At 34.0% G+C, this 23,764-nt stretch overlaps 1 protein-coding gene across 1 annotated transcript in view; it reads right to left on the reverse strand.

The window, feature by feature from the left end:
• LOC105221552 (bromodomain-containing protein DDB_G0280777) overlaps nucleotides 1-15,251 on the reverse strand; it is a 29,350-nt gene extending 14,099 nt beyond the window's left edge. The window contains exons 1-2 of the mRNA XM_011198616.3: nucleotides 14,832-15,251; nucleotides 13,748-13,874 (exon numbers count right to left, since the gene is read on the reverse strand). Of these exons, the coding sequence (XP_011196918.2) occupies nucleotides 13,748-13,838 (91 nt within the window). The 5' untranslated portion in view covers nucleotides 13,839-13,874; nucleotides 14,832-15,251. The remainder of the gene's footprint in view (nucleotides 1-13,747; nucleotides 13,875-14,831) is intronic.
• Between the last annotated feature and the right edge of the window lie 8,513 nt (nucleotides 15,252-23,764).

A 23,764-nucleotide genomic window follows, 5' to 3' on the forward strand; every position in this document is an offset into this window, starting at 1 on the left:
TGCCACTGACTTTTACTTTGGCTATCTTTTGTACAGTAGATTATAAAAGTAGGTTAATAACTCATTAATCTGTTGGGCGTAGCGGACTGGTGTTTAAGCGCTTGCAGTTTCATATGTGTAGGTACATATGTAAGTATGTATGTCTATAAAACGGTACAGAAGTGTTAATGGAGCATGGTGGAAATGTTGACATGTTGGTGAAATGTTTCATACGATTGCAGCAATAGTATTCTACATTTAACCAAATTTTGCATACATATTTTTGTCTAATTTTTGATTTTTATTTTCTTTTAAACATCTAAAAAAAAAAATACAAAAATCGACGCTCTTATTAATTTCTATCTATCATTGCCGCCAGATCAACATGATTGGTGAGTATTTGCTTTCGGTGCAAATTCCGGCACTTTTCGCTTCGTACAAGCACAAAATATCTCCATATTTTTTGCCACCGAAGTCATTGTACGCTGAATTATTTGCCGCAACAGCAAATTGTCTTTTTACCATCGACAGTAAATGAAATTTTAATGTGTTTTGAATGAGACATTTAAATTACCAAAATACTCTCAAAGGTGTTTTTGGAATTCTTTTGAGTTTGGCGTGTAAATAGTTGACGAGTTGACTTAAAACTCTAATAAACAAACTATTTACGAATACCGTTGTGCGGTCGTCAAACATTTGCTATGAACAATTGGAAAATTTAAAATTCCCGTTATTTTTTGAACGCATTTTTTGGTTGGAAAATAAAAATATTTACTAGTTGTTTTCTTGGCTGAGTGAATAAAATTGTCAAAACCATTGAATGAAGTCTCTGTATTGTAGCTAAATTTTATAATTTTTAAAACCTGCTAGGTGGAATATTTGGAGTAACTTATTTGAGGAAAGAATTTGATGATACATATATGCGACATTGATGTGAAAAGAAATTGTTTTAGACAATTTAAATTTTAGAAGACAAACAATTTTTAAAAGTCAGCCTTAATATAATATAAAGTGAGGTTATGCTGGTGTAAATAGGTGTTATTGTATTCATCAGTAAAAAAAAGTGAAGTCCATTTACTTATACCATTTACAATATATAATTACTTGGTCGAAAAAAGTTTCGATTTTTTTTTATATTTTTACTTAGAGTGGTTATCCTTACTTATAATACTATAATTTCAGCCTTTTGCGACTCAGTGGTGTTGAAAAGTCATATTGGAGCTAGTAAGTACGCTTAACAGTTCAAGTCCCACCAATGTTCGCAAGCACATTCTTGTTTTTACTTTCTCCCAATGCTATGCGGCTATGCATTAGAGCTAGTATTAGATTGCTTGACTGCTTGGCTGCTTTTCACAGACTTAGTTGTTGTAGTAAAAGTAGTAAAAGCTGATTTTTGCTTGTTTTTGTTATTTATATATATTTAATCTCCACTCATAATACTGCTACAGAAGTGGTAATACACATGGCTAAAGCAAGACTATATATAAGCATTATGAACGGCAATACTCGCAGCAGCAGCAACACAAACAACACCAGCAACAATAGTTGACAGCGACAGAAGTAATAATAACCGCAGCAAAAGAAGTTATGAACGTACGAGTGTATTGACAGCGAGCGCGTCGAATTTCTACTTGCCGATCAAGCCGACATCCTCGTTTAGAAACTTGTAGCGCCAAGCATCGGGGAAAAGATGTTATCGACTACAACAACGAGGCAGCCAGTTTCGAGCAACGCGCATAGCGTAGAAAAGAAATTCCGTAAGAAACTTGATATTGCTACGAAAGTAAATAAATGCCAGCAACGCCAGAGAGAAAAGCCCATCGGCTGCGCAAAGTGAAATGGTCGGCGAAAAGTCTACTATTTCACTAGTAGGTATAGAGGCAGCAGTTAAATAAAAGTAAGTAGTATCGGTTGAAGTGGATGCACGCAGTTGTATTATAGCGTAGTCAGCATGAGTCTAGCAAGCAATGGCGGCAGCGCGTCTTACGCAGCGCAGGCTTTCCTTTGGGGTTACTCAGCTGTTAGTGAGTATACTAGTGGATACTCAAGACTTTGTGCAGATGCGTTTCTAAAATCATTTCTGCCATTTCACCACTTTATAACATGCATATGTATTTGTTGTTTTTTTATTGAAATGTTTTTATAATTTCTGGCCTTTTTAGCTGTAGCTCAGGCAGTTGAATGTACGACTTGAAGTCGTCATGTTGCTGCTGCATGGAAATTCCCCCGGCAACACAAACATTTGGATAATAATTTCAAGAAGAAACTAGCAGCAACAACAACAACTACTTGTACAAACAACCGCAGCTTCGTAAAGTGCATTCAACGTCATGGAAAAGCATTGAGCTTTTACAATGCTGCATACCAGTTTTTCTATTAATTTTATATGTTGGTTTTTCTAATTTTGTGTTTGTGTTTTTGTTGTTTTTTTTCACAGCAAATAAGCATTTCACATATATTTTTATTCATCGCAGTCGCCGTCGCCGTCGCAGTCATTGCATCTGCGAGTGCATTTACCGCTTGACTATGATTGTTTGCTAGATGATAGACTTCGCTTGTTGTCGGTGTTGCTATTGTTGTTGTTGTTGTTGCAGCTGCTCTGCACTTTGTCTTGCATTGCTATTGGTGAACTTGTCTGAAAATGAAAAAAGTACGAAAAGCGCTGGTTGTATGTCTGTTAGTGCCATTTCGGGCGAACTGTCATTGGTTGTAAGCGTTCGCCTCTGCGTCTGTCAGCCTAACAGCCGCTTAGTTTATTTACACTGATTTTTGTTTGTGTTTTTATTTTGATTTTGTCTGTGTTGCCAGTGCAATTACTCATACTCAAGCGGGTTTTACGCCAACTTGTTGTTGTCGAGAAGTGTTTTCGATTAGTTTTTCACTGGAATTTATAATTTTTTGTGGTTTATTGCTGTGTTTGAGTGCATTCGTGTAGTTGTTGTTGTTGTGGTGTCAGTTTTTTTACTTGAGGTTCATGAACTCTTAGCAATTCGTTTGCTGCTTCGTTGCACTAGGCTTGCTCTCGTCGACTCAAGTTTACTTTGTGTGTTTTTTTCCTTTAATTTATTTGTCTTGATTTCTTTTCTCGGCAAGAGTGTTTCAAATTTCAAGGTATTCATTTCTTTTAGTTTTTATTGCAATAATAATTTAATTTGTACTATTTATTTTAATTTGTTTCAAAGTATTTTTTCAAAACCAATTTTATGAAGCATACTGGATAAATGTGCCTTGTAAAACGAATGCATCTCCTCGTATGGTAACCTTGAATGCCTTTCTTGTATTTTCACCAAAGCTTTGTCTTTGGTTAAATAATAATATATAATAAAAATAGTTTAATTTCCCTAAAGAAAAAGGTTTATTTAAGAAAAAGTTTCTTCAATGTCCTTTGCTACAGCGTATATTTAATAATATTATTGCACAGTCTATCTTTATTGTAGCATAATATGCTTAGTTTGTTTTATAAACCGCAACTACAAAATATTAAACAATTGAAGTTGGACATGGCGTATGAGTAACTCACTGAGTTTGATTAAAATTAAAGCTTTATTGAAAAGTATAAGAAAAGCAAGCAGCACAATAATGCTATTAAAAGGCATGGCAACACGTTTTTAATATTTAATTTCAGCGAAAACTTTGCTTAAACAGATATCGATATAAGCAAAGCCATTTTGTATTGAAACACCTTGGCGTATGAGTAATTTCAATTAACTTAATATTGAACAACCAAACAAATCGCTAGTAGAAATCAACGTGTAATTCAAAAATGAATACAGATTGTTTATCAATGCATAAAAAACAATCCTCAATCAAGTTAAACATAAATATATATTGGCTTCAGTAAGAAAAGCAACAAATCGCTGATTGCCCGCAAATTGTAAAACAAAACGGAAAAAGTTTCTACAAACCTCACACCGAGTCGAAAATTAAAAGTTAAAGTGAGTTTATATTTTATGATGTGCAATTAAAAAGGTTTCGTCGTAGTTCAGCTAACTTCGCAACCGCAGCTTCAAAGAGCAACGCACTTTTACATAACCAACGAAAGTCGTTCACTTCAACACACATGTATGCACTAATACTAACACTAGCATAAGCATAAGAAGCACATGCCACAACACATTTCTATGTATATATATATATATGCATAAGAGTACATGTGTAGTTATTAGTGGTTGATTTGTTTGAATGGTAAATGTCTAACTGACCATTTGAGTTGATTGACTAAAGAGCTAGAAATGAATAATGGTTTGGTTTTAGGGGAAACTATAATGTGGTAAAAATAACTGTGAAAAGTACTAGGCTGCAAGATTAAAATTAAACAGAAAAAAAATAAAAAAAAGAAAATAAAATAAAATAAAGAATGAAATAAAATAAAAAAAATAAAATAAAAAAAAATAAAATAAAAAAAATAAAATAAAAAATAAATAAAAAAAATAAAATAAAAAATAAAATAAAAAAATAAAATAAAATAAAAAGAAAAATAAAATAAAAGTAAAAATAAAATAAAATAAAAATAAAATAAAAAAAATGTTTGATATGTTTAAAAAATGAATTTAGTTAAAAAATATTAATAAATAAGCCTTAGGATCTTTACACGTTTAAGGGGTTACGGGTAGTCAGAGACGCGAAAAATGAGAGTTTTCAGTAATTTTTTCTATTAAATCATGTTAATTTACAAAAGTTGAAGTCACGAAAATTTGAAAAAAAAAAATTATAATTTCCAAAGCTATAGCTGTCTGTGTTGACCCAGTTACAAAAAAAGGTCCTTACGGTGACCATCATAAGTCCTTGGAGATTCATCTAAAATCAATCGTATAAAAAAAAATTAGTTTTATAAATAGATAATCCTGGGCCTGATCAAAGATTTATTTTTTTTTCAAAACTTAACAAAATGGCGGCCTCAGGAAATATTTTTCTAGAATTTCGAGAAAAAATAAACAGTTAATTGGTCTTAAAAAATCGAAATTTTGAAAAAAAAAATTCTTCGAACAGGCCTGAGTTTATTATGTATTCTAAATGAATACAGTATTCTAAATGAATGGCATGCTGTATGAATTTCATTAAAGTCTACTGAGCGGTTATCGAGTTACAGTTGTCACTAGTTCAAAAAACATAGTTTTGAGATAAACGAATTTAAAGTTGCTCCCGAGCGTTTTGGAGCGCCCGAGCGATCTTTGTTATTTGTCGAATAACTCGAAAAGTTATTATCGGATCAACTACAAATATTCAGAGTATATTTTTAAGATATTACACTTAACAAAAATGCAAAAAAAAAAAATTGATTTTTTGAAAATCCTGACTACCCCCTAACCCCTTCAGAAGGCTTAATGGCTGGAAATTTTATATTTTTTCCTTCAATAAATAAATTATCAATATATTTAAACGTTCATTAAAGACGAGTAACAAATAATTTTCAACATTTAATGGAGTTATTTAAACATTTTCAACATTTTAAATAATTAATTATATAATTATTTCAACTGAAGAATGTAAGCAATTCGGACTTCAAGAAAACTGTGTTCAAATCATGTAAATATTTTTTAATGCAAGAGCATAGCGAATCAGTTTAATTGTATTTGATTTTGCTTTGTAAACATTATTAGCAATCAGTATTAGCTGTTAAATGATGTGAGCAACCTGTTGACAAGCATGACATTCTTAATATTAATGAAATCGTTAACGACAACCGCGACATTCTTATGGCCACTCAAAAGAACGAAACATTGGATGCATGCTTATAATTTTGAATGAATTTAAAACAATACTTAAAGAAATAAAAATTATAAAAAAAATACAAAATAATTAAGCTTAAAGGTCACATATGTATATATAGTTGTCCAAATACATTGTATACGTTTGTGTGTGAATTCACTGCTTAAATCTAAATAGTACATTTAAAGTACGAGGTTGTTTTATAAGAGGTTAGGGTGTGGTGTAATAAAATATTTAAATAAAATTTATTTTAATTAAAAGTCAGAGAGAATATCACACCAATGGCAAACAACAACTATAATTGCATATTGAAACTAAGTGAACAGCAAAGAAATTACGAGTGTAATAAGTCAAGTTGGTAATTAATGCTGCTGTCATTCTTGTTGTTGCTGTTTTTGTTAGTGTTGTCAAAAAGAAAAAGTAGCCAAGTAGCCAAGTAAGCCAACGGGAATGAGCCAGCAAATCACGCTCACTTTTATTTGCGAACAATGAAAACACATACCAACACACACGCATACAAACAGAATAAGACTCATTAAAGCCAACGCAATAAAAACGACTACCAAAAAATTTGAACAGCAGCGACGACAGCAGCACATGCAGAAATATGAGGAAGACCAGTCGCCAACGAAACCACCAGCCAACAACACGCACTTGCATTTTTCACCAACAATCATGCCACTCGGCCGTTTACATACACACACACACACATGAAGATACATACATACATACAGAGCTAGTTATGGCTGCAAACGAAAGACTTAAGCTACGAACCTGTGCGCACACCGTTAAAACGGAATTAAAATTCTTATCAACGCATGCGAACGCAACCAAAAACAGACGAGCAGAGCAAAGTAAAAAAGCGAATAAACAAAAAAACAAAAACAAAAAAATATTTAAGCTCGTTTTCTTGAATGTTTGTTGTTGTTGTTTGTTGCTATTTGTGTGCGACGTGTAGCCACCATAACTTTCACTTTAATAATACACAGCGCAGAGTCATAAGCAGACCTGCATATATATACATATATAAAATTTACCGTTTATGTATGTATGTAAGTAAGTGTACGAGTATATAGAAATGCAGGCTCGCAAGTGAGTGCGCTTAATTGCGGCTTTTTCTGTGCTTGAAGACAAATACACTTACACACATCAGCGTTTACAATAATTTCTGATTGCTGCATATAATCATATAATACATACATACATATGTATATATTTATGCTTGTATATACATACTGACGAGTACATATGTGGAGATTTATATGGGAATTTTCTTGTGGCTGTTTCTTCGCATCGCCCACATTTCGTTGTAGCTATGCTTTCAAGTGCGCAGAGTTTTTACATATATTTTCTATGTACTTGTGGGTTTGAATTTACCTCACATAGCGCATGGCTGCAGTAAAATCTTTTTTAGTCAGAGCTAGAGCCTTTTGTGTTAAAATATGAGTAGATGGTTTCAAAATTTATAAATTTTCAAAATTTTTGTGAAAAAATAAGTCAAAAAAGATAATCGTACACAGTATGAAAGCCGATTGAGATGAAGTTGCTAGTTATAAGGAGAAAATGGCTTTCTGAGTGCTTCCTAAATTATTTTCAAATATTTCATTTTACATTTTATTCATTATAGTATACTATTAATATATTGTTGTTGTTATAGTAAGAGACAAAAAAATAATACACATAATGGAAAAGAATGGTTAGCAAACTATGAAGAAGGATATTCCATATCACTTTGAATAAATTTTTTAGTCTACAGTAAGTATCTACTATGAGATGAATCTTACAGGGAATAAGTGAAAATGTTAAAGAACGCTAGTGAGCATGTACAAATACGCCAAGACAATTCAAGTCAAAAACGCTCGAAATGGTATTCCGTGGCGGAGAACAGTTTAAATTATTTATGACTAAGTGTCAATGTGTTGCTTTAAAGGTACAAAGAAGAGTCTCTCTTAGGCAACAGATCCTTAAGATGAGTTCACATGAACACTTGAAGCACGAATGATTGGTGTATCATCTCCTCTTATCATAAATTACAAAGCAATCCCTGGATAAACTAAAGGTAGTACACCGCACTCAGGTGATTAATTTTAATCGATGATGTAACACGCACACCTACATTCTGAATTGATTGTATTGACCCAGTTTCTAGCAGGGCTTTTATGTCAAAAAAAAAAGTATGCCAAAAATGTAAACAAATAAGCTTCGTCTGTATGTATTATGCAATAGCGATGAACGCTTGCGTATATTTCATTTATGTTTTTGTTTTTGTTTTATTACATAGACACAGAATACTATTTATGTATGTATGTATGTTGCTCTGTATGCATTTAGATCAGGTTAGTCAGCGTTGTGTTGTTCCAGCATATTCGTGTTTTGCGCGTCTCTTTTCATTCATCATTTGTTTACAATTATTTCACCTTGTACCGTTACATAAGCGAGCGTAATTGCATCACTTGTTTTTGACAACTTTTGGTATGCCGAAATTTGTTGTTGTTGTTGTTATTGTTATAGTGAATAAGTAAAATGAAAACGCAGCAACTTTCAAACGCAGAGAGAATCCAAGCGAATTTGGTGAATGCGAAAACAAATGTACGCACGAATTCTCAGCTAATCAAATGCTTTGCAAATCACTTGGATGTACATGCATGAACTATACTCGTTCGTTTGTGTGTAGACCCTCTTCAGTTGGCATTACCTATAAAATTTGGCTGCGGCGGCGCACTTTCCGCACAGCGTTACGCAACGACGTTCAGCGAAACCGAAAGCGAAATATAACCGAATTCAGTACACTCGACGTTGCGTAATCGCGCAAGAAACTGGCGAATGAGTTAAGGAATAAGAGGAAAACAAAAATGCAGAAACATCTATTGGCCCTGTACGCAAACAAATAATTTATAATCAGCACTTTGTTGTCACTTTTGCATTTTTTTTGTTTTTTTTTTCCTTATATGCTGCTTCTTAATATCTACAAAAAATTTACGCATCCATTGCAGGCATTCTCTATGCATTTTATTTTGCTGGTGTACTTGATATATACATCCAAACACATATATAATCAACATTTGCCTTTATGATTTTTGTTTTTGGGTATTTCCCTTAAATAAAACCGAACGAGGGCGCAGCGATGCGGCCGAAGCCACAAACAGACGCTGAACTATTCATATATCGCTACAAGGGTGATTGCATAACCACCATACGCGTTGTTGTTGCTATTGTATCAGATTTTTGTAAGCGTTTTTAATACCGTTGTGCTTTGCTCTATTATTGTTGCTGTTGTTGTCGATGCGGTTGCTGTAATAGTTAGTTGTTGTTCATCTCATTTCGGTGTCCGTGCGCCAGGCCTTGAAAGTTCAATGCCTTTTTCGCCAGCGTTTTTCACTACAAACCGACAAACACACACACACATCTATGCTCACATACTTGGCTTTACTAATACCAATGCAATGAACTGCACACACATATAGACCTGTGTATGCGGCTAAACATGCAAGCAAGTTAATCCCACAAAGAAAGCTGCGCATAAAAGCTTCAAAGCATTGACTGCTGTAGCTTTTAACAACTCAACGGCGGCATTAAAAAAATAAATAATTAAGAAATATTTGTTAACTATATAGATAATTGCAGTTTTTGCGTACATTGATTGCTTAGCGCCTTGAAGCTATAGCGGTAAAATCCAGATCCTTCTGGTGCACTCAAGTTGTCCATCAAACAGTTCATTCACAAATTATGCAGCCGAACGGTACCTTAAATATTTGAAACACACACACATATATGTATATACCCATACATACACTCGAAACCTAGTGATATTAATTGTGCTCACTTATCGCAGCTTCATCGCCAACATTGTCTGTTTGTCTGCATGTACATATGTATGTAAGTGCGAATATGCGCAGAAAATAATGCGAAAATTCACTGGAACTATCACTGTGCAATCTTTAGAGCGCAAGCGAATAAAATTGCAATTTCAATAGTACACATTTTAATTAACAGCGATGACTCATCACAAATGAGTTATATGTTTATCTGTATATATGTATGTATGTGCAGAAGTATATTCGAGATTTTGTAATAGCAATAAAAATAAATATTTTCGTGCTTCAATCAACCAATGAATGGACAAATAACTTGTAAGTTTGTGTATAGCTTATGCACGCATTTTGCCATGAATTTGAAATACCCGGTAGGAAATCATATTGCTTCAGGATGTAATAGTAATATAAATTATTGGACTTCCTTTAATATGCATGAAAGTGCTCGATCATAGATAATTTTTTTCAACCATTAATTTATACCTATGGTTACTTTTGGTATCGCATATGTTCCAGAGATATACCTACATCCCGGTAAATATAAATAAATATAGTTCTTGGAGAACTAAATTAGCCATTTCCAAATAAAGTGTGAGAAAATCTTACGCAAAATGGCTACTATGTTAAGAGGTGAGTTAGTTTTCGGAATTTTTTAATAAAAATTTCACATAATACTGTTTAAATATGTATCTTCGATATACTGATTTTTTTAAATAAAATATGAGATTGTATATATTCAAAATAAAAATAGTAAAAATACCCTTTTTTGAGCCACAGAAACCCATCTAACCCCTTAATATTTTTAATAGAGTTGTCATCTTGTGAAAACAAAAAAGTCTAAGAAAGATCTTTGCAAAATGGGGTAAATAAAAAATGCATAGTAAATTAATATTTTATTTCTAAAAAGTGGAATCCACTTGAAATTTCACTAATTATTAGTAGTGTTTTCAACTAGAGAGACTGAAGATCAATTCGGAATCTTTAGTTTGTAACTTGTATTTTAATTGATCCCCCGATTGCGAGTGTCGACTGTCAGTAGAATAGACTCCAGTCAATTGAGTCGATTATATTTTAATTTGCTATTGTGTAACTTGATCTACAAAATTCAAAAATTTCTAACGATTGAAAATTTTTTATATCGACAAATAAGCGATTTAAAAGCATTCACGGTCGATGGTTGAGCTACTGATCGACACTCACAATAGCAACGGTAGTCGATAATCTCTCAGTAGTCAATTATCTACTGCCAGTCGACACTCGCATTAGGGATGTGGATCTTTATATTAGCACCAATATCACCAATAATACTTTTAAAAATATTAATTATTATACAAAGAAATTGCTCTTGGTAGAAAGTGAGCATTTTTCATTCTTTAAATGCAAATTCACCCCAAAATCAAAATAATATATATAATTTTGGGAGATAGTAAATTAAGTTACTAGATATTTGGTTAGATTTTTTGAAAAACCTGAAGTCCACTAATTGACTGCCTATTCGATATTAAAAGTTATAAAAATGTAAAACATATACACACACACACATATACATATGCAAACATTTCTTTTGGTAAAAGCATGGACTGCAACGCCAGCACCCTTTTAGAGACGTTAAAACATGTGTTTTGGAGCAGAAAGCGCACCAGCAAACAGTTTGTTGCTTACATAAAGCATACAAAGAACATGGAACAACAACAACAATAAGCACACTTACAGCAGCAGCGCTGCCTTAGTTGGCAACAACTTTCACCTATTAATATTCGTGTCGTTCATTGCTTATGCAGAAGCATAGAAAGAAACTGAAAGAGTTGAAGAAAACGTAGAAGTGAAATGAATAAAATTAAAAAAAAAAACGAGTATAAGTACACTGATACATACATACATACATACATGTGTGTGTGTGTATACAAGTAATAGCGGAACCTAAAGCGATTTAGCTTAAGGCTTCTCAGTGGGAGAGATTATCTATGAGATCTTCATGTAATTGTAAAGGAGAGTTTATGTTTTTGCCTTTAGATAAGTTGCCACAGGTTCTGTTTTTTCACTCTCTTTTATACTATCTTTATTTTTGTCTTGAAATGATAACCAATTTTGACAAATCTTGTCTTTAGGTACATGTAGAGTTTTTTTCATTAATTTACTTGAATTTGGTGGTCATAATGAGGTAACTATTGCTTTTAGACGCATCAGAACCGCACGCTCCCTCGTAGACGCACATACTATCATCTATGAGTTAAATCATACACTCAGTGTGTGTGTATGCGTGAAGTAAAAGTACAACAAATACATACATATATATAAGTGTATATACATAATGAAGTTGTGAAGTGGAGGCTTTTACTGCTGCGTATGCGCATTGTACTAACAACATCACTTAGATGGAAAAGAAGTAGTCAATGAAAGACGACATTACAAGTTGCCAGCTTGGTAAGAGCTTTTCTTACTTTCTTCGCTTCTGTTTCGCTTCAATAGCATCAAGTACATCAAATACTATACATTGGCTATAACGCTCTTTTCTATTCTCTCTTAAAATTTGTTTTCCATAAAGGGTTCGAAGAAATTACATTTTCTGGCAGAGTATTACTATGATAACTCCAAAATTGATTGTCAATTTTGGTTTGAAAAAAAAAAAAAAAATAAATAAAATGCAGACATAAAAGGCAAGGTCATAGGAAAAATATTGTCAATGTTTCAACTGTCACCGAATTTTCTAACCTCTGTCAAGGCAGCCGTTGAGTAGGAAAACCACTTGTCATTTGCAAGCCGCATCTACTCCATCTGAGCAAGCGCTTAGCTACGCTCAAACTATGAACAGTGAAATTTTCCAAAACTAAAAACAAGTTTCGAAATACAAAATAAATAAAAAAATAGCAAATAAATGAAAAACTTGCAACGGAGGTTAGTTTCCACCGAATTTAGTCAATGCTAATGTTGCTCTTATGTTTTTTTTCTGTTTCTACGTTTGTGTGTATGAGCTTTTAGTAGCCTACCAGCTGCTTTCGCTACATTAACTTCTTGGTTTGTTGGCTTCTTTGGCTGCTGCGAAGTGAAAACGCCTGCCAACTCGACTTGTGGCAGCTTAAACATAAGCACTTATACATGTGCATACACAGACATACAGTTAGTACCTGCAATTGCATGTACACTAATTTTGTTGTTGTCGTTATTGCACCTATAAGATAAATGACAACGCGCAAACTTTTCTCGAAAGTCATGGCAAGTGCAGGGTGGCTATACGAGTACAACTTAGCTGGTTGGACGCTGCGGCGGACTGTCTGCTGGATGCAAGCGGTTGCTGAGCTAGACTCGTTGGTTGGCTTTCATTTCTCGTTGCATAGACTGGTGTGTGTTTCAAGAGTCTTCTGCGAAAATTTTCGTAAATGTATGTATATATAATTTGGTATAATCGTGTGATGCACGAGGGATAACGGTCGTATTTTATATGATTTTACTGTAGTTTCACTATAACTGCCAGATCACATAGCGAAATTAAGAGCGAAACATTTTGAAACTTCTGAAAATCTTTTGCGAAAATACTTTAAATATACTTAGTGGTGGATCGTAAAGGGTTTTTACTTGCCGTTATCTTTTCTTAAAAAACTGACGTATAACGTAGTTGTATCCATTTTAATTATATTCATCATTTAAATAACCAACAAAAAATGTACTTGGCCTTAGAACATACAAGGACAATTCAGTTTTATAAAATTGGTTGGTTGGTTGAAAAGGGAGGCGAAGAGAGCCTGACCGCAAGCGGCCGCACTTAGGCCATTATTAGGTCCATTACGCTTTTATAAAATTAGTATTGTTTTGTAAAGTCAATTAAACTGTCAAATTAATAAAATTCATTTTAATTTTGGAAATACATTTTTCTATTTTTTAGTCAAATATTTTTTTTAATAAATCTGGACTATTAAAAATTTTATATTTTCGACGAAATTTTTTTTTTTCAAATAATCATTGAGATAAGCGCTAAGAAATTCTCGTACTTTCGCGTAAATAATATAAATTATAGCACTTATATAAATATATAAATACATATAATAGCCGGAATTGTCCTTGAAAATTTTTTTACAATTTACATTTATTTAATATTTATATTTAATTTTATATTTTTTAATTTTTTTATTATTAGTTTTTTTATAATTATTTATATTTCGAATATAGTTAAAAATTAAAATTTTCAACTTTTCGTCCTTTTATTTCCTTTACCACAAATATATGCATGCATAAGGTATGTGTCTACTTACAGCAGTATCGTGTCGAATATTGGCAATTGGCATTGACATTGGGCGCCATAATCTCATTGGCGGCCATGATTTCATTGGCGGCCATATCCATGGATGCTGTTTGCTTTGAATTTTGGTGCAATGATTGCTAGCGAAAAGAAAACAGCGAGTAAGTCAATGAGTTTCTTTGTTTTTATGTACGTAAGTATTTGTTGCGCAGTTAATCCACAAGTAGTTGGGAGGCTGTTGAGCTGCTGATTGTTTTTTTTTTTTTAATGAAAAATCCTTGAATTAATATTTTCCAATTTTAATATTTTTATTTTAGTTTTTTTTGTTGTTGCAGCGTCAGAGTTTTTATTAACGAAGTAACCAAATTTCATAGCACACAGTTCTTATTATTTTTTATTTTTTGTCTGAATATATTCATATATATGTATTAATATATACTCTTTAACGTTTTGAAAGTTGGAAATTTTCAGCACACAACAGAATTCACACTTTCACTTTTCGTTTACTTGCTGCTGTTGCTGTTGTTGTCATTATATTGGTATTGGCTTGGTGCTGGTATGGGTTTGAAGGTGGCAATGTTTGTTGCTGTAAGCGCTCACACAACATTTACTAGTATTTGTAAGACGAATACACACACACGCACGCATGTAAAAGTATTGAGTACGATTTCTATAAGCTCTTCAGTATTTTTACTTTACGTTAAAGCACACTAGTGGCGGCGCGTAACGCCAGCGAAGCTCAAGTCAGCGACATTTTTTTATTTTTTCTCAGGAAAGTGTACAATTTTTGTTTAAATTAATTTTCAGCACAGTTTTTTTTTTATTTATTCACACTCTTAGAGATTGTAAAAGTTTTAAATATTTTTCTTTAATTTTTTACGTTTAATTTTTTTTAATTATAACACGTCCTGCTCACAACTTGCCGTTTCACAGTTTCTAATTATCGTTTCACACCTGTTCAATATCGAATTGTTCACAGTTTTTGCATTTTGAGTTAAACACTCCACCAATCTAAGTACTGAACTGTTATCCAAACGCAGTTGCTTCCTGCCAGGTTCTATATTGTTGTTTTTTTCTAATTCTTAATTCATGCTCACTTTCAATTGTACTCCACTGTTGATCCGGCCAATGTAATAAGGGACGTATTTATGCACAAAATTGTAGCAGGCAACACCAATCTGCGAAACTCTTAAGAATCGAACGTTCTCCGCGTCTTTCGAAAAAACGTAACGTCTACGTCGAGCAACTGGGAACGTCTGTGCGGCGTGCTGAAGTGAAACCAACGCTTATCCCCCAAACCGCTAAGCCGCAAAACTTTTTCCCATTTCGCTGTTTCTATTTCTGTTGTCGTTGCTGGCTGCTTGCCGTTGCTGTTGTTGGTGCTCTTGCTGTTACCATTGCTGCTTCTTATTTTCGACTTGCTGCTGTTGCTGCTTCTACCGAACTTGCTGCCAGCAGCAAGCTTCTACCCGCCGCATTGTTGTTGCTTTTCCAACTGCGTATGCTTGTGTTGTTGGCTTTCGCTTGCTCGTCGCTTAGGTCGGAGTGAGTACTCGTCTTGGTCGTGGAAATGCTTTCACGCGTGTTCGCACACACATACGCTCAGCTGGCTTTCGCGATCGCGCTTGTATGCAGCCAGTCTTCTTAACTGCTGTCTAAACAACTTCTTGGTCTCTTGCCTTCTACACACGGTGTCGCTCTCAGTGTTGCGCTCAGAGTTTACCATTGTTCCATTTCCATGCCGTTTCGTTTCGTTATTGCTTCTATTTCTTTGTAGTCTGACTGAGTTTTCGTTAATTTTTGGGGTTTTGTTTATTTTTTTGTTGTTGCTGTTCGGCGGATCACTTTTGCTTGGAAATCTGTGCGCAGATGTATGAAATCTGAAGGGTTAGCATTATTGGGAATATAATTCCTATTTGAAAATCGAAATAACTCGTATTCTAGTAAAGTCTAATAGTATCTAAACACTTTTTATAAATAATTCTTTAACAATTTCTGGTTATATATTTAAACATTTATTTGTGAAATATAGTTTTAGCCGTTGATGTTCAGTTGAGCATTGGGTGGTTTCTTCAAGTATCATTGTTAAGGTGTGTTCTTTTGATAATTTATTAAAAAAAAAAAACTTTCATAATGAGGTCTGGAGTTAATATATGTAATTTTTTCCCAACTCATCCAGAACTGGTTATCTTCATTTTGACGAAGCGGTTTCCTACTAACTTTTTTGTACATATCTTGTAAACTACTAAAGCTATATCAACCAAACTTTCTAGGGTCATTTCCTTCAGCCACTTCCTTATGCAATCTAAAAATGAAGGAAATCGGTTATAACCACGCCTACCTTCCATACACAGTTGTGTTGAAAACTACTACTACTTCAGTAAGGAAAAACACTAGAAACCTTAAATTTCATGGTAAAGATGGTATAGAATGGGCTATAAAAAATGTGAAATGGGCGTGTCGCTGCTCATTTATGGGTATCCGTAACCGTATATCAGAAAATTCTCGACCAATATCAACGAAATTCGGTTCGTAACATTTCTTTGGCATCCCAATGCTGGTGTGGCATAGTCCGTATAAAAATCGCCGAAATCAGACTATAACTTTTCAAGCCCCAGATATCGAACATGAGGACTTCAAAGCTTGCGGCTGATTTTTTGTTGAAAATAACGGTAAATCTCTCAAATATTAAACAGAAATTCAAAGGAGATATGTTACTTATATTAGTGTGTCTCTGTGCCAAAAATGAACAAAATCAGGTCAATATTTATTCTATTCTTATTCCAAATACCTCATATACGGCTTTCAAACTTCCGCTGGATTTTATACCGTATATATCGGTTAATATGTGAGACATCGTAGCAAAATAAAGTGAACGTAAAATATTTCATATAATATAGCTTGGTGGCAAAAATAGTTGAAATCGGTCCAGGAATTAGCGCAGCTTCCATATACGAGGGCTGCTACATATATTTCTGGCCTAATAATGAAAATAGGAATATTTATCAACGAAAATGGTTTTATTGTTTTTCAAAATATTCTCCATCAAGATTTGTACACTTTGCATGCGCTCAAACCAATTTTCGAAGCACTTTTTTTGAGCCATTTTTTGAGCGATTGTCAAATTGTGCGGGATCCAACGAGAACAAACCCTTTTTACGGCCAGGTGTTCATGCAATATCGAATGTATGTTGGTGGGAGAAATGCATAGGCCTTGCATTATCAGTTCACGTACGGCATCGATGTTTTCTGACACAACGGCTGTTTTTGGACGACCTTCACGGAATTCGTCTTTGAGCGAGCGTCGGGCACGATTGAATTCGTTGTACCAGTTTTTCACAGTGCTATAGGATGGTGCTTCATAGCCATACAAAGATTTTAGTTCATCGATGCACTCTTGTCGCGATAATCCACGTCGAAAGTTGTGAAAAATGTTCGCACGAAAATGTTCACGAGTTAATTCCATTTTTTGGCCGGGATGATTTTTTTAATTCCCTGTAAATAAAAACAATTCACGATTTAATGACAAAACGTTCTGAGTGATGTTATGCTAAAAAATGTCAAACTTTCCAATGGAAATGTCAGATTACACCTGGCAACACTTAGTGTTGCCTAGGCCAGAAATATATATAGCAGCCCTTGCACTATAGATAAATGATAAATTCGCTATTATAGAGGACTTTATCCTAAATATGTGGGCAGAATTGTGTATTTTATTAATACAATTACATCAATAAATTGCGAGGGTATTAATGTTTGGTTATATTCATAAGGATAAGAAGTTTAGTTCTCTAAATTGATAATTGTTACATAATTTATCTCTCCATCGTTAATCTTCTTGGTTACCTAAAACTCGAAGGAAAAGTGGAATTTTATGTTGTTAATGTTTTTGTGCCGAATATAACATGAAGCAGGGTCTTTGGTAAATCCAGAGGGTTATCTGAGATGAAGGTACCTTGAGCTAATCTGGATCAATTAATAATGAAAAATATTATCGAATAGTAGCGTTCAACTCTGCATATTAAATTGAATTCTCATAATATGAGATAAGAGATTAAATATCTACATTTGAATCCTTTAATCTTTAATATTTAATCTTTTCCTTTACTCTTTTACTGAATTAGTTCCTACGACATTTAATAGAAGTTGTTGTTGTTTAATTGTATTGCTTCTTGGTCTGTTGCTTGCTCTGCAGTCTAAGAAGAAAGTTTCTTGCTGCTTTGTGCGATGAGTTAACATTCAAATCGTAGTCATATCAGCCCTACATGTGAGCGTGTATGTGAGAAAGCACAATATTTAAGTGTGTATGTTTGTGTTTGTTAGCATAAAATTGGCTTTGTCTCGCCTCTATCACAATTCTTGTAAATGTACTATGCTTGTATATGTGTTTTTTAAGCTGTGCTTGTGTAGAATTGTGTGCGGAACAATATTGAATTGAAATTTTAACATTTGTATGGAAAGAGCTGGAGATGAAGACTTTCCGTAGAAAGCTTCTGCCATTCAAAATACTATCCTGCGGCAAGCAGTTTTGTAGTTGGTGTCTTAAGGGATTTTAGACATTTTTAACTTCTCAATTACTAGATATATTTCATTTTGAATGCGTTATAACTTTTATGAAACTGCGCAATACTGTCGCAACAAAGTTGCTACGAGAGTATAATAGTTTTGTTCACATAACGGTTGTTTGTAACACCTAAAACTAGACGAGTTAGATATAGAGTCATATATACCAAAGTGATCAGGGTGACGAGTAGATTTGAAATCCGGATGTCTGTCCGTCCGTCCGTCTGTCCGACTGTGCAATCTTTAACTTGATTAAAAATTAAGATATCTTAATGAAACTTGGAACACATGTTCCTTGGGGCAGTGAGAGGGTTGCTTTCGAAAATGGGCGAAATCGGACAATTGCCACGCCCACAAAATGGCGAAAAGCAAAAACACAAAAAGTGTCATAACTAAGCCATAAATAAAGTTATAAAATTTGGAATAAGGGATCGCACTAGGAAGGGGCATATTTGGATGTAATTTTTTTTGGGGAAGTGGGCGTGGCACCGCCCACAAATCGGTTATATAAATATAAGTCGCGAACCAATAAAGCTATATAAACCAAACTTTCTGCAGTCGGTTCTCTTACGTACCCCACCACACACCATGAAAATAGTTAAAATCGGATAATAATCACGCCCACCTCCCATACAAAGGTTAGGCTCAAAATTACTAAAAGTGGGTTAATTCACTAACGAAAAACGACAGAAACACTAAATTTCACAGAAATAATAGTGGAAGGAAGCTGCACTCAGATTTTTTTACAAAATGAAAAATGGGAGTGGCATCGCCCACTTATGGGTCAAAACCCATATCTCAGGAACTACTCGACAGATTTTAATGAAAGTCGTTATATAATATTTTCTTTACACCCTGATAACACGGATAAAAAATAGGCGTAATCGGTTTACAACCACGACTACTTTCCTTGTAACTCAAATTTGAACTCCATCTGATTCCTTCACTTTATCATGTATACATAATTAACCAATGAAGATAGTGGAATAAAACTATACACAAATCATCTCTGACTTCACTTGTGAAAAAATTGTAGAAAACGGACTATAACTTTTCAAGGCCCCAGATATCGAACATGTTGAACTCAGCGCCTAAGGATACATTTTAACCGAAAATATGGGTAAACCTCCCCGATAATTTAATGTAATTCAGAGGAAAATGTTTTCTTCTAAAAGTGTGTCTCTGTTCCAAAAATTATTAAAATCGGGTCATAACATATCCTAACTCCCATATACCTAATTATAGGTTTTTCAAAAATACGGTGGACTTTATTCCGCATATATGTATTTGTTAATATGTGAGATATCTTAGCAAAATTAAGTAAGCGCATAGTCTTGGATATAGTGTACCCTGCTGGTGAAAATGAAATAATTTCCTCAGCCCTCATATATGTAGTATATGTATATTACGATTTTCGTTATTCTATTAAACTTTATGCCGAAAATTTACCCATTTGTATGTTTGTAAGTTTCTTCAATAAATTGCGAGAGTATAAAATGTTCGGTTGCATCCGAACTTAGCCTTTCCTTACTTGTTATATATAATTCAGTTCATATAATGTTTTATGTGATATATCTATTATTTAGTAAAAGATCCTAAAAAATTAATTTAAATTATTTATATTCTGCTTAAATTATTAAAAAATATCCACTTAAACTTCTCTCCATATTATTATAATTTTTGAATGCTTGTACATATATTGTGTTACTCAGCAGGTTGTTGCATAGTCAATTAGTTAAACAAGTTTCTACTTTAGTAACAATTTTGTTGTAATTTAAAAATTTCATCTTCTATTGTTCATTCTCACACATTTCTTTTTCTCACTCTCGCTTTTGCATCATTTTACTGCTCTTTCTTTTATGTTCCGCACTTTATGCTGCCAAGCAAGAGCAAAATCTACACATAATTTATATTTTTGTAATGTTTGTTGTTCATGCATCTACTGTCGTGTTTGTTGTAAGCTTGATGACGAGCGAATTACAGCTATTTTTGTCACCACCACTTCTTGAGCACTTGCGTGTCTTCTGCAAGTTGCTTTGAGATATCTACAATTATATAATTGAAAGTGTTTGGTCTCTTAGTGATTAGCTTTCTATCTTCCTCCATAATTGTTTAACGAAATCGACAGAGCAGAATGAAAGATACATTTTGAGGGCCCATTCAAAATGTATCTTTCATTCTGCTCTGTCGATTTCGTTAAACAATTATTTAGGAAGTTTTACTTTTCATGTATCTAACGGTTAGTGCGCCACATTTCTTTCTTTTCATATTTTTATAAACATGCTTCCGTTATTTTCTCTTCTTACACTTCCTACGTACTTTACTCAAGCTTGCTGGTTTTTTTTTATATCTCCTCTTCCTGTTGAAGGAAATTGTGGATGTGAATTGTCGCTCGCTGAACTCATGTGCAAGAGTCTTAAATCAGCGAAAAGAAGCTATTATGATCTTGACACTTACTTTCCATTTAATTTGTTTATATTGATTGTAGGTTAATTTCAGAAATTAGATAGAATTAAAAAAAAAAACACTACCAAATTAAAATTAATTTTTTTGTTGCAATTATTCATATTTTATTTCTTATTTTATTGTTGTATTCTTGTTGAAGCTTTTACTTTTATTCCTCATTATTCAATAATTGCAAGTTTGTTGCTGAAATATCAAAGCGTAAAATATTGTTGTTGCTGTTGTTCTAGTCTAGTTGCGGCTGGCTCGTCTTTACAGTTAATTTTTATGTCCGTCTAATTGTTTGATACACATTTCTCCCTTTTGTTGGTTTTGATGAAATATTATTGTCGAAAACTTTCTAATTGCGCGTAGATTTGTAGCTATATAAAAAAACAACAACAACAAATAAATGTAGAACATAAAATTTAATTTCTGTTGCTGGGTGCTAAGTTTGTTGTTGTGCTCTTTCGCTTTTCTTTGGTCCATTGTCTGTATGAGTACTGCTATAAAGTAATTTTCTCATGTTTACATTGTTGTTGTTTCATAATGCCACACAAGTTCGTTTTTTCACAGCTATTCTTATTTTCATTAAATAAATATTCCTTCTTTCTAGTATTTCAGGCTATATCTTCAAGAGAATCTTCACACAAAACTGTAGAAGTCGAAAATTTTACTGATTAAAGATCTTTCTTCACCTTGAATTGATTGTTTTGTCCCAGAGCAGGTAGGTAAAGCTCAACCAGCAGGCGGATCTTTAACTTCTGAAAATGAAAATACTTATAAAATTGGCTTTTCAAATATGCTTCAGCAAACATATTTATTACGGTGATTTATGAAAAAGGATTAAGTAGAACAAGCATATCCTAATATTTATTATATACACTCCTATTTGGGTTCCTCCATATAGCAACCAATTTTAGTATTAATTATGCGTTTTCGTATCGCTTACACAATGATTTTTTTTATTTATTTATTTGTTTATAGTAGGGGGAAGCATCGAAAGCCGGAGTGCGGAACTTTAATCCGGTAACCCAAACCAATCCCAACACAGGACTCTCCACGGAACCACCGAATTAAGTATTACTTCGTGGGAGTGACTAGACTTTTACGTCTTTTCTATAGCACGGACTGACTGACGCAAATGTCTCAGTTCTGTCATAATGAAAGCTGCCGCTTCGCTAACAGCTTTCCAATACTCGGAGGACTGACACATAAGTGCAGTCAAATTTTCCACCGTAATTTTTCCTTATATCTAAGAAGCGAGGGCAGTAGAATAATACGTGCTCAGCGTCTTCTACGGACTCTGCACACACCGGACAATACGGACTAACGTCATGACGGAATTTGTATAGGTAACTTCTAAAGCAACCGTGACCACTTAATATTTGGGTCAGGTGGAAATCAAGGTCCCCATGCTTTCTATATATCCACGAATGGATGTCAGGTATCAGTCTGTGGGTCCTTTGGTCGAGGTTTCCCACCGTTGCTGCCACATTGTGAAGCTCACTTTTCTCTGCTCAAGCTTTTCTGTATTTATATGAGGCGCTGGTAATTCATGCAGTCGCGCAAATTCACTTCCCTGGATGTCGATAGATACATTTCGGAAAGCACTTATTACTCTTATAGCTGTGAGTCTACGTATTGTATATATCGGCCTGGCATACGCTTTTATGTCTAGCGCCTGGATCCATATTGCCACCGCATACATGATTATGGAGCTCATCGCCTTTGCAATTAACAATCTCTGACTGGAACGAACGCAGACTCCATTTGCCATCATTCTCGATAAGAAGTTGTACATCTTGTTTGGTTTACTTGAAGTGTACGATAGGTGCTGTTTGAATTTTAGTTTGGAATCCAATATTACCCCTAGGTACGTCAGCTGTGGCTGTGAGGTAATCTCACACTCCCCTATAGTGAGGGTTATTTTTTCTTCAATTTTTCTAGTGCTTATGAGCAATACCTCTGTTTTGTGCTCGGCCTGCTCCAAACTCATGGAAGAGAACCATTGGCGCAGACCACTTATGCATTCATTGCATTTGATTCGCTCACACAATGATGTACATATCTACCTCTATGTAAGCTAAATATATAATAGTAAAAATGCGGGTATATGTAAGCCAACGCTTACATTTTAATGAGTCTCAAAAATTACGGTTTTTTTTTCTATTTTTCAATTACAGCAACATACATTTCACCATAATTTACCGCTTGAAATTAATGATTGTGCTGAAACGAAAGACTTAAGAAACAAACTTAACGCATACAAAATGCCAGTTAATGCATACGGTGTTTCGGTTACCAAGACGGAACTGAAATCAAATCAAACTACTCGTACAACGAAGCCCACATACAAACACACGTGTATAGAAACATGTGTACGTAAGCGTTTTCACTTTTTAAATAATTTTTAAAGCAACCGAAATAGAGAAAAAGAAATGCTGACAATGGAAGAAAGGTAAGAAACTGAGAAATGCTACAACACGCGTGATCTTTGTCGTTGAATGCAAGAAAAAGGGTGAAAAGTTAAAGATTAAAAAAAAATTATTACTGCGAAGAAAGGTGCGCGGGCAAAGCGTAAATGACGACGATGGCAGAAAGATATCTCTTGAATAAGAAGCTTACGCATACATTTACCGTATAACGAATACCCAGCTGAGCAGCCGAAAAGTGGTTGCTGCTTCATGATTTCTTGAAATTACCTGAAATAGTTCCAAAGAAAGGTGATTCAAAAGGTGTTCTGCAGAAGAAGAATCTCTGTAGAGCCAAGAAGTAGCACAAGAAAAGTGTACACGAAAAGAAAGCATACCCAACACAAGCCATGCTCCAAAGTCACAGCCAAATTAGGTCGTATTCTAAAAAAAAAAAATCCGAATAAGACAAGCAAGCAGAGGAACGCCAAGGTGAGAGGAACTGCGATTGACGAATTAAATGTAAATAAAAACTTAAGTTTGGTAGGTGTGTTCGCAGCTGGCAGCACATTTGTGTGTATGAGTGTGTGAGTGCAGCACGAATTTTTGGA

The sequence above is a fragment of the Zeugodacus cucurbitae genome, chromosome 2, assembly GCF_028554725.1.
Source record: "Zeugodacus cucurbitae isolate PBARC_wt_2022May chromosome 2, idZeuCucr1.2, whole genome shotgun sequence".
Lineage (NCBI taxonomy): Eukaryota > Metazoa > Arthropoda > Insecta > Diptera > Tephritidae > Zeugodacus > Zeugodacus cucurbitae.